Source organism: Eschrichtius robustus, chromosome 6 (assembly GCF_028021215.1).
Source record: "Eschrichtius robustus isolate mEscRob2 chromosome 6, mEscRob2.pri, whole genome shotgun sequence".
Lineage (NCBI taxonomy): Eukaryota > Metazoa > Chordata > Mammalia > Artiodactyla > Eschrichtiidae > Eschrichtius > Eschrichtius robustus.
This window is the reverse complement of record NC_090829.1, coordinates 74,532,270-74,544,763: the sequence shown is the minus strand read 5'-3', so window position 1 is coordinate 74,544,763 and position 12,494 is coordinate 74,532,270. Positions and strand designations below refer to the sequence as shown.

General features: G+C 36.0%; 1 protein-coding gene across 1 annotated transcript in view; it reads right to left on the bottom strand.

The window, feature by feature from the left end:
- Positions 1 to 12,494, bottom strand: part of UBXN7 (UBX domain protein 7) — a 74,537-nt gene that overhangs the window by 22,861 nt on the left and 39,182 nt on the right. Inside the window, exons 6-8 of the mRNA XM_068546516.1 lie at positions 10,088 to 10,234; positions 8,651 to 8,741; positions 7,868 to 7,995 (exon numbers count right to left, since the gene is read on the bottom strand). Of these exons, the coding sequence (XP_068402617.1) occupies positions 7,868 to 7,995; positions 8,651 to 8,741; positions 10,088 to 10,234 (366 nt within the window). The remainder of the gene's footprint in view (positions 1 to 7,867; positions 7,996 to 8,650; positions 8,742 to 10,087; positions 10,235 to 12,494) is intronic.

The following is a 12,494-nucleotide window of genomic DNA, read 5'->3' as shown; positions in this document are numbered from 1 at the left end:
TAAGTGGGAAACACAAGAGAAGGAAAGGACCTACAAAAACAAACCCAAAACAATTAAGAAAATGGTCATAGGAACATACATATCGATAATTACCTTAAACATGAATGGATTAAATGCCCCAACCAAAAGACATAGACTGGCTGAATGGATACAAAAACAAGACCCGTATATATGCTGTCTACAAGAGACCCACTTTAGACCTAGGGACACATACAGACTGAAAGTGAGGGGATGGAAAAAGATATTCCATGCAAATGGAAATCAAAAGAAAGCTGGAGTAGCTATACTCATATCAGATAAAATAGACTATAAAATAAAGAATGTTACAAGAGACAAGGAAGGACACTACATAATGATCAAGGGATCAATCCAAGAAGAAGATATAACAATTATAAATATATATGCACCCAACATAGGAGCACCTCAATACATAAGGCAACTGCTAACAGCTATAAAAGAGGAAATTGACAGTAACACAATCATAGTGGGGGACTTTAACACCTCACTTACACCAATGGACAGATCATCCAAAATGAAAATAAATAAGGAAACAGAAGCTTTAAATGACACAATAGACCAGATAGATTTTAATTGATATATATAGGACATTCCATCCAAAAACAGCAGATTACACGTTCTTCTCAAGTGCGCACGGAACATTCTCCAGGATAGATCACATCTTGGGTCACAAATCAAGCCTCAGTAAATTTAAGAAAATTGAAATCATATCAAGCCTCTTTTCTGACCACAACGCTATGAGATTAGAAATGAATTACAGGGAAAAAAACGTAAAAAAGACAAACACATGGAGGCTAAACAATACGTTACTAAATAACCAAGAGATCACTGAAGAAATCAAAGAGGAAATCAAAAAATACCTAGAGACAAATGACAATGAAAACACGACGACCCAAAACCTATGGGATGCAGCGAAAGCAGTTCTAAGAGGGAAGTTTATAGCTATACAAGCCTACCTCAAGAAACAAGAAAAATCTCAAGTAAACAATCTAACCTTACGCCTAAAGAAACTAGAGAAAGAAGAACAAACAAAACCCAAAGTTAGCAGAAGGAAAGAAATCTTAAAGATCAGAGCAGAAATAAATGAAATAGAAACAAAGAAAACAATAGCAAAGATCAATAAAACTAAAAGTTGGTTCTTTGAGAAGATAAACAAAATCAATAAGCCATTAGCCAGACTCATAAAGAAAAAGAGGGAGAGGACTCAAATCAATAAAATCAGAAATGAAAAAGGAGAAGTTACAACAGACACCGCAGAAATACAAAGCATCCTAAGAGACTACTACAAGCAACTTTATGCCAATAAAATGGACAACCTGGAAGAAATGGACACATTTTTAGAAAGGTATAACCTTCCAAGACTGAACCAGGAAGAAACAGAAAATATGAACAGACCAGTCACAAGTAATGAAATTGAAACTGTGATTAAAAATCTTCCAACAAACAAAAGTCCAGGACCAGATGGCTTCACAGGTGAATTCTATCAAACATTTAGAGAAGAGCTAACACCTATCCTTCTCAAACTCTTCCAAAAAATTGCAGAGGAAGGAACACTCCCAAACTCATTCTATGAGGCCACCATCACCCTGATACCAAAACCAGACAAAGACACTATAAAAAAAGAAAATTACAGACCAATATCACTGATGAATATAGATGCAAAAATCCTCAACAAAATACTAGCAAACAGAATCCAACAGCACATTAAAAGGATCATACACCATGATCAAGTGGGGTTTATCCCAGGAATGCAAGGATTCTTCAATACATGCAAATCAATCAATGTGATACACCATATTAACAAATTGAAGAATAAAAACCATATGATCATCTCAATAGATGCAGAAAAAGCTTTTGACAAAATTCAACACCCATTTCTGATAAAAACTCTCCAGAAAGTGGGCATAGAGGGAACCTACCTCAACATAATAAAGGTTATATATGACAAACCCAGAGCAAACATCATTCTCAATGGTGAAAAACTGAAAGCATTTCCTCTAAGATCAGGAACAAGACAAGGATGTCCACTCTCACCACTATTATTCAACATAGTTCTGGAAGTCCTAGCCACGGCAATCAGAGAAGAACAAGAAATAAAAGGAATACAAATTGGAAAAGAAGAAGTAAAACTGCCACTGTTTGCGGATGACATGATACTATACATAGAGAATCCTAAAACTGCCACCAGAAAACTGCTAGAGCTAATTAATGAATATGGTAAAGTTGCAGGATACAAAATTAATGCACAGAAATCTCTTGCATTCCTATACACTAATGATGAAAAATGTGAAAGAGAAATTATGGCAACACTCCCATTTACCATTGCAACAAAAAGAATAAAATACCTAGGAATAAACCTACCTAGGGAGACAAAAGACCTGTATGCAGAAAACTATAAGACACTGATGAAAGAAATTAAAGATGATACCAACAGATGGAGAGATATACCATGTTCTTGGATTGGAAGAATCAACATTGTGAAAATGAGTATACTACCCAAAGCAATCTACAGATTCAATGCAATCCCTATCAAATTACCAATGGCATTTTTTACGGAGCTAGAACAAATCATCTTAAAATTTGTATGGAGACACAAAAGACCCCGAATAGCCAAAGCAGTCTTGAGGCAAAAAAATGGAGCTGGAGGAATCAGACTCCCTGACTTCAGACTATACTACAAAGCTACAGTAATCAAGACAATATGGTACTGGCACAAAAACAGAAACATAGATCAATGGAACAAGATAGAAAGCCCAGAGATTAACCCACGCACCTATGGTCAACTAATCTATGACAAAGGAGGCAAAGATATACAATGGAGAAAAGACAGTCTCTTCAATAAGTGGTGCTGGGAAAACTGGACAGCTACATGTAAAAGAATGAAATTAGAACACTCCCTAACACCATACACAAAAATAAACTCAAAATGGATTCGAGACCTAAATATAAGACTGGACACTATAAAACTCTTAGAGGAAAACATAGGAAGAACACTCTTTGACATAAACCACAGCAAGATCTTTTGTGATCCATCTCCTAGAGTAATGGAAATAAAACCAAAAATAAACAAATGGGACCTAATGAAAGTTCAAAGCTTTTGCACAGCAAAGGAAACCATAAACAAGACGAAAAGACAACCCTCAGAATGGGAGAAAATATTTGCAAACAAATCAACGGACAAAGGATTAATCTCCAAAATATATAAACAGCTCATTCAGCTCAATATTAAAGAAACAAACACCCCAATCCAAAAATGGGCAGAAGACCTAAATAGACATTTCTCCAAAGAAGACATACAGACGGCCACGAAGCACATGAAAAGATGCTCAACATCACTAATTATTAGAGAAATGCAAATCAAAACTACAATGAGGTATCACCTCACTCCTGTTAGAACAGGCATCATCAGAAAATCTACAAACAACAAATGCTGGAGAGGGTGTGGAGAAAAGGGAACCCTCTTGCATTGCTGGTGGGAATGTAAATTGATACAGCCACTATGGAGAACAATATGGAGGTTCCTTAAAAAACTAAAAATAGAATTACCATATGACCCAGCAATCCCACTACTGGGCATATACCCAGAGAAAACCATAATTCAAAAAGACACATGCACCCAAATGTTCATTGCAGCACTATTTACAATAGCCAGGTCATGGAAGCAACCTAAATGCCCATCAACAGACGAATGGATAAAGAAGATGTGGCACATATATACAATGGAATATTACTCAGCCATAAAAAGGAACGAAATTGAGTCATTTGTTGAGAAGTGGATGGATCTAGAGACTGTCATACAGAGTGAAGTAAGTCAGAAAGAGAAAAACAAATATCGTATATTAATGCATGTATGTGGAACCTAGAAAAATGGTACAGATGAGCCGGTTTGCAGGGCAGAAGTTGAGACACAGATGTAGAGAATGGACATATGGACACCAAGGGGGGAAAACTGCGGTGGGGTGGGGATGGTGGTGTGCTGAATTGGGCGATTGGGATTGACATGTATACACTGATGTGTATAAAATTGATGCCTAATAAGAACCTGCAGTATAAAAAAACAAACAAACAAAACAACTAATACTAAACTTTCATTGGGTTATTTGTATGGAAATATGTTAATATAAATGTTTCAGACATTACATGAAATTTCTAAAAATCTTATATTTGTATTTGTATGGAAATATGTATGGAAATATGTTAATATAAATGTTTCAGACATTACATGAAATTTCTAAAAATCTTATATGTTCTGGTATAATGTTGTAAGTAACAATCCTAGTTATTACTTTAAAATGTATATCTCAGAAATAACTAATTTTCTTGTCAACTGCATTATTATGAACTTTCATCAGATGTTTAACTGTGGTCATTTTTAAGTCTTTTGTCATTTACAGACAGTTCTGGGTGTACTCTGATGCTTTTGCAAATATGTTCCTATAAAAGGCTTTCATCTTCAAGAAATTCATGGAAAAGACTCTGACAAGTAAAGGTTTCTGGTAACTGACTATCCTGCTGTCCTGCTGCTGAACTGAATGAATAAGCATTTTCAGAACTCTAATGAAAAACTGATGAACTCATAAAAGTGCTAACAAAAGATCAAGATGAAAAAAAATTAATTACATGGGACTGAGTGAACTGATGAGGATGAGTATAATTTTTGTGACTTTCTGTCTGAATTAAAAAAAAAAAAATCCCACAAGGACTCAGAGGCAAAGAATATACAAATCAATTTTCACTGCAAAGTAAAGGAGCTGTTACAGAGGAGGATTACTGGACTGAATGTCACTATTATGACATCGTATGAGTGTGTTTCATGTTTGGTAATTGCAATCATTGTTGCTTTTGTTGTGGTCATTCATGTACAATGCTTGGTGTCAGTCTATTTATCTCTTGTAAAAATAAAATACAGTGTGTGTGTGTGAAAAAAAAAATCTACAAACAATAAATGTTGGAGAGGGTGTGGAGAAAAGGGAACCCCCATACACTGTTGGTGGGAATGTAAATTGATACAGCCACTATGGAGAACAGTATGGTTCCTTAAAAAAACTAAAAATAGAACTACCACATGACCCACCAATTGCACTACTGGGCATTTACCCCGAGAAAACCATAATTCAAAAAGAGTCATGTACCACAATGTTCATTGCAGCTCTATTTACAATAGCCAGGACATGGAAGCAACCTAAGTGTGCATCGACAGATGACTGGATAAAGAAGATGTGGCACATATATACAATGGAATATTACTCAGCCATAAAAAGAAACAAAATTGAGTTATTTTTAGCGAGGTGGATGGACCTAGAGTCTGTCATACAGAGTGAAGTAAGTCAGAAAGAGAAAAACAAATACCGTATGCTAACATATATATATGGAATCTAAAAAGAAAAAAAAAAATGGTCATGAAGAACCCAGGGAAAGATGGAAATAAAGACGCAGACCTACTAGAGAATGGACTTGAGGACACGGGGAACAGGAAGGGTAAGCTGGGACAAAGTGAGAGAGTGGTAGTTTATATATGGACATATAAACACTACCAAATGTAAAATAGATAGCTAGTGGGAAGCAGTCACATAGCACAGGGAAATCAGCTCAGTGCTTCGTGACCAGCTAGAACGGTGGGATAGGGAGGGTGGGAGGGAGACGCAAGAGGGAAGACATATGGGGATATATGTATACGTATAAGTGATTCACTTTGTTATAAAGCAGAAACTAATACACCATTGTAAAGCAATTATACTCCAATAAAAATGTTAAAATAAAAAAGAAAGTTGATAAATTGGATTTCATCAACATTTTAAAATTTGCTCTTCAAAAACACCATCATGAAATGAATAAGCAAGCAACAAACTGAAAAAAAATATCTGCAAACCATATATCCAACAAAGGACTTATATGTAAGTCCTTACAACTCAATAAAAAGATATACAACCCAGGGGCCTTCCCTGGCGGTCCAGTGGTTAAGACTCCGTGCTTCCACTGCAGGGGGCACGGGTTTCATCCCTGGTCAGGGAACTAAGATTCCACATGCTGCGCAGCACGGCCCCCCCACCCCCGCCGCCACAAAAAAAAAGATATACAACCCAGTAAGAAAAAAATGAGCCTGAGATCTGAATAGGCTCTTTACAAAAAGAGAGACAGTAAAAAAGCACATGAAAAGATGCTCATATCAAAACTTGTCAAATTGCAAATTTTAAATATACTCAGTTACTACACATTAATTATACTTCAACAAAGCTATGAAATTTTTCAAAATAAATTTAAATAGCACTCACAAGAAAGCAAACAGATATGCTCACGTGACATGCAATGGCTTGGACTGACTACAGACAATAACACTGTGTATCATGAAGGCTGATTTTAAAGAATGACATTATGATGGACTCTGTTAGTTTCCTATTTCACATCCAGTCTTCTTTGCTTCCTTATTAAAAGAACCTCAACTGTGTACAAGAAAATGTGCCCAGCTAAAACAAGCAGAACTCTTATCTGTGGCTGTTTTACCTTTGGAATAGAGACACCACCCCCTTCCTCCTTGTCCATGCTGAAGACGGGAGCACAGCATCTGTACTGTGACCATGAGGACAAAAGCCAATACTAAGGATAGAGGGGGGAAAAGAAGGGGAGGAACCTGGTTCCTTGATGACATCCACATGAGTCAAGTCCTAGACTGCTTGCCTCTGAACTTCTTGTTGAGAAAAGATGTCTTCCTTGTTTAAGCCATTATTTGTTGCTGTGTCTCTTGTACATAGTTGATCAAAATTTGTTACATTCAGAGAATTTAGTTCAGAAGTGGGGTCTGAGGTACTAGTCACCCAAATAAGCCCTATGTAACTGTCCAATTTTATGGTCCCACTCTTTTCCTTACTAAGTCCCTTAACTTTTATAAGAGATCTAGTGAGATTTTAAACTCAATTTATGTTGTTAATTCATCAACTCACAAGCTCAGGCTCTGGTTTTTGACAGTATCAGCCTATGACTGCAAAAGATGAGAAAACTCTCTTCGGGAAATCACAGAAACTTCCTAGGTTTTTTAATGCCTTAAGAAAGAATTCTACTTACGTAAAATTTCTGAGTAATGGAGGGGGGGAAGAAAAGAATTCTATACAAACCCTTGGCAAGCACCCATAGCCTCTCTTTAAATGGGCACTTTATTCTAGGTAATAACTTAAGGAACTGTTTCATCACTGCATGATATTGGACTGCTAAAGTCACATCCTCTGTAACTAATTTTATCCTCACTGCCATCAAACCCAAACAGTTCCTACAATCAATGTGAGATTCCCACATCTTTGAAGGTCTCCTACTTGCAACTAATCTTGCTATCAATTATCAAATAGGTCTGCCTAGTAATAGCATATTATAGAAATTAAATATAGAAATAATCTTTGGGTGGGCCTGAGACCCAGGTCCTAAAGGTATGTAATCAGCAATAATGCCCAATTACACCATGAGAGTTGTTCTAGCAAAAATACCATTTCCGCTGCTGCTTAGACCTGGATTCCAACAGTCCAAGCAGTGCTGCCCCTGAAGAAGTGGGTTTCTCTGTTACCAGGCTTGCTGGTCAGTCTTCCTGCTCACTGCTACATAGTCACATTGTTTACTTCTAAATCCAGGTCTTAGGTCACATGCCTGATCCTAGGAGATGGGAAGTATGAATCCTGTAATTTCATTGAGAAGAGAGAACCCTTACGTAGGAAACTATCAAAATGTAAGATGTTGTGCAGCCACAAATTGTAACTGTCCACCACTTACATTATTATCTTTACCATCTTAACCTCAAACATTTTACACAAGACACTTCTATACAGTGACAGTTAACTGCCCATCACCACTTTTTAGTCATACTTACTGAACGGGCACATTTTTTGGGGGGACTGCTAGAAAGTCCATCCAGTTGCCCGTGTTCACCCAGAAATCCTGTTACTTGGTCCAAGAAAGAAGATACGTCTAACTGGTGCCACTCTACTAGCTTCTGACCTAAAGATTAAAAACCAGGATATAGAAATAAAATCAACACTCTTTCTGAATTCTCACTAAGTATTTCTTTCAGCATATACATAATTAAAATTTACTGGGAACATATTCCCACCCAACACCAGCTTAAGTTACATAGTGTCTTCATAACCTAGGGAATACATTAATTATAACCAACCTAAGAGATTCCCAGCCATCATGATGGAGGAACTACTTTATCTACTGATATCATTTATTGCCATTTAGGAAGAAGAGATTCAGAGAAAGCAATACCTATATAAAACTCAATCAATGAATAATAAACCCAGCTCTACCCTCTGCTTCTTTGGTGGGATTACAACCAGTACCTGAACAATCTTAACATTTTAGTGACCTAAGGGGATTCCTTAAAAATCATAAGGAAGATAAACAGTTATTCTTTGAAAGAACAGAACTGCACAAATATAAAATACTACCATCTCCCAAAGTTGCTGGAAACATATTCCCTAAATACACACATCAATAGATGTTTAAATAAGTGTAAAGGGCATGAACAAGAACCCTTCAACTAAATTACTACAAACAATTTTGAAACTGGACCCAGTCAAATATTAAAGATTTTTTAGGTAACTGAAAGTTAAATAATAGGTTAAAGACTATAAGCTGAAATAACCCTTACCTGTCCGTGGATCCAAGATGGAAACATAGGGGAAATCCCCTAGCTTATAAAACTGTATGTATCTCTGACCTTCCTCACTGTCATGATAAACCTGTTAAATCATTGATATTAAAAAAAAAAAAAATCAGCCTCTTAAAAAAGTACTAACTATATCCTTGTTATATACCAACAGCAATTAAAGAGAAAATGAAGGTCACCTAGTGTGAACTCCCTCCACTTCCTGCCCTCAGTCACTTCTGAAACTTATATAAATATAGCAATCCATTCTTCCTCCTTTCCCAGCTCAAAAGAGGTATTGCTCTTCCTTTTCAAGTTATCTGTCCACCTATTTCATTCCTGACTCTCAACCACATATATCTTAATAAATCACAATATATTAAGATTATAAGCTCAAGTGCATAGCATACTGCTAGGCAAAGAGATGCTCAATCAACAGTCGCTGAATAAAAGGTTACCATTCAGAAAAAAATTTACTGAATTTAGGGGCCTGTAAAACATGAACAGGCAAATTACTAACATTAATAGCATGTCTTAGAGTGGGGAAAAGATTAAGTTCATTCAGAAGTATTTATTTTATAAAAAAAATTTTTTTGGCTGTGCCACGCAGCATACAGAATCTTAGTTCCCTGACCAGGGATCAAACCGGTGCCCCCTGTGGAAGCACAGAGTCCTAACCACTGGACCTCCAGGGAATTCCCTATAATTTTTCATAATATAAACAATTGGAGCACAATCATCTACCCTTAGCTTGGTAATTTATATAAAAAGAAACCAGAGCCAGTAAGACTAAATGACAAGTTTAAGGACATACAATTAAAGACTATCAAACTCAAGCTAAAATCCACATCTTAGTCAAATGTTTTTTGATTACTTCAAGATCTTCTACAGTCCCACTATCAATTATAGTAGCCACTAGAACATGTGCTACTAAAGGATTTGAAATGTGACTAGTCCTAACAGCTGTACTGTAAGTGTAAAATACATACCAGATCCTGAAGGCTTAACACCAAAAAACAAAACAAAACACCTCATCATTATTTTAATATTAGTTTTATATTAGAGATATTGATTTTTAAAATATATAAAAATCAATCGCCTGTTTCTTTTGAACTTTTTAAATGTGGCTACTAGAAAATTTTAAATCACATTACACTTCTATTGAACAGTACAGCTGCACACTCTATCAAGACGTTCAAACTCTTCTGAGATGTGAATACTATATGGTTTACGCGGCTTGGTTCCTTTTTTCCTCCTTCCCTTCATTGCTGCCCTTTCACTTATCCTTACTATTTCAGCCATTATGGGTGGTTTTACTTTTTCATATGTCAAAATTTAACTCAGTTATGAATTTGTTCCAGTTTATAACCCAATTCCTCTTCCCCAACATCCCATGTACCAAAGTAAAATACTACAAAATTTTTAATTAACTCTCCCCACCTGCCAGAAAATGAAATGTTCTCGGATAATATTCTTCACAGCTTCATTGCTCCATACATCACGGTTGAGGCACTGGCATGCAAAGTCTTGTACATTCTGAATGTTTATCATCAGCCACTTATTCTGCATCTGGCCACACTCTTTGGCCTGTAAGAGTAAAGTTACATAACAATTGTTAGAAACATTTTCTACTTGGTAACTGGTATGTTTCAGAATTCAGAAGCTGTCCTTTTTCCATATAAATACTAAGTTTTTTTCCCCAGGTATGGCATCTATAGCTTTCAGTGTCTAAACATTAATTACAGGCTTCCCTGGTGGTTCGGTGGTTAAGAATCCACCTGCCAACGCAAGGGACACGGGTTCATGCCCTGGTCTGGGAAGATCCCACATGCCGCGAAGCAACTAAGCCCGCGAGCCACAACTACTGAGCCCATGTGCCAAAACTACTGAAGCCTGCACACCTAGAGCCCGTGCTCCACAACAAGAGAAGCCACTGCAATGAGAAGACCACGCACTGCAACAAAGAGTAGTCCCCGCTCGCCACAACTAGAGAAAGCCCGCGCGCAGCAACGAAGACCCAAAGCAGCCAAAAATAAAATAAATTTTTAAAATTAAAAAAAAACATTATTTTTTAATAATTACATTATTTTGCTTATATGTATATAGTTATACTGTCCATTTGCAAGCATTTTTCAAAGTTAAATGAACTGTTTTCCTTTTATTCACTGTTATTTGTTACAGTAGCTGGATTTTTATTGTACATGTAAACATCTTTACCTGAAAAAGATTCCACAAACAAGGGCAACAAGTCACATAATTCTATTGTGCTGTCAATCCCTATCCACAAATATATCTCTCTTTTTTAATAGTTGTAACTAGTATGTGCATATTAGTTTATGTTGTTTTATTTTCTTCAACATCATTTTCTATAAACATTTCCAAATATATTCATCTCGATTATTAGGCATGTGGTATTTCATAGAATCATTCTAAATCTTTCAGTAAAAGCTGCTGAGGATTTTTTCTCTCAGGGTTGTTTTCCTAGGAGTGTATTTCAAAATTGAGATTTCAGATCAAAGAATGTTTCAGAATAATCTCCAAAAGACTCCCCAATTTATAGTACAAATATCAATCATGAGTGCATGAGTGTGCACTTTCTTTTTTGCCTCACATTTCCTCATCACCATAATGACCTAAGAAATATTGCTGAACTGGAAAAGAATGGCAGAAAAGCAAATGAACAAATGCTACCTCAAACCTTTGCATAGAAACAATGAAATGAAAGCCATAGTTTTGAATAATTTTGTCCTGGAACAATATTTTTTCCAAATCAGTTTGACATGGGAAAATCTTAAGAATCAATTAACTCAGGTTAACAATAATTGAAGAACATACATCATTTTGGAGGTACTGGAGAATATAAGACTAAGAATATCTTTTGTTTTATAACAAAGTTTACACAATCTTACAAAAATTGTTATCCTATTTTTCTGTACAAATCCCCCAGAGAAAATAATTTTATAATATTCATTACTGATTCCACAGGTGAAAAACCCAAGTTCTAAAAGGAAGTAGCCCTATATTGAGCCAGAAAGCTACAATTAACTGGTCAAAAGCTTATTTTTAAGTATACAAATTTAATAAAATAACTCTCTGCTTCTAGAAAGTAATAGTATTCCACTTAATTCCTTGCCTATAGTAAGCACATAGATTTGATAAATGGGAGATAAATGAGTAATTATATTGCTTTAACTGAAGAAAAAGTATTTGAGAACAAAGAAAAAAAATAACACACTCTAGAGAGACAGATTGAAGAGTACATAATCCCTATAATAAGGTAAATTTATTAAGTCTGCCTCAACTACAACACTGACCAAAAAAAAGTATAACGAACTTCCCTGGTGGTCCCATGGCTAAGACTCCACACTCCCAACGCAGGGGGCCCAGGTTCGATCCCTGGTCAGGGAAGTAGATCACACATGCTGCAACTAAAGATCCTGCAAGCCGCAACTAAAGATCCCGCATGCTGCCACAATGATCCCACATGCCGCAACTAAGACCCGGCGCAGCCAAATAAATAAATAAATATTTTTTAAAAAAAGTATAACACTGAAAAATAATAAAAGTCCAGAATTCAAAAACAATGGAGAGTCATTTGCTATTGTTTTTAAAAATTCATTTATTTACATTCACACTTTCATTCATTCAGATTCATTCTTGACAAATATTTGAGGATCTACCATGTTTCAGGTACAGTTACAGATGCTGGATTTATAGCAGTTACCAAAACAAAAATCCCTGCCTTCATGAAGTTTACATTGGGAGAAACCTTATACAAGCAAAAGAAACTGGAAGATGTTGTTAAGCAAGTACTTCTAATATAAATCAAAACTACAATGAGGTACCA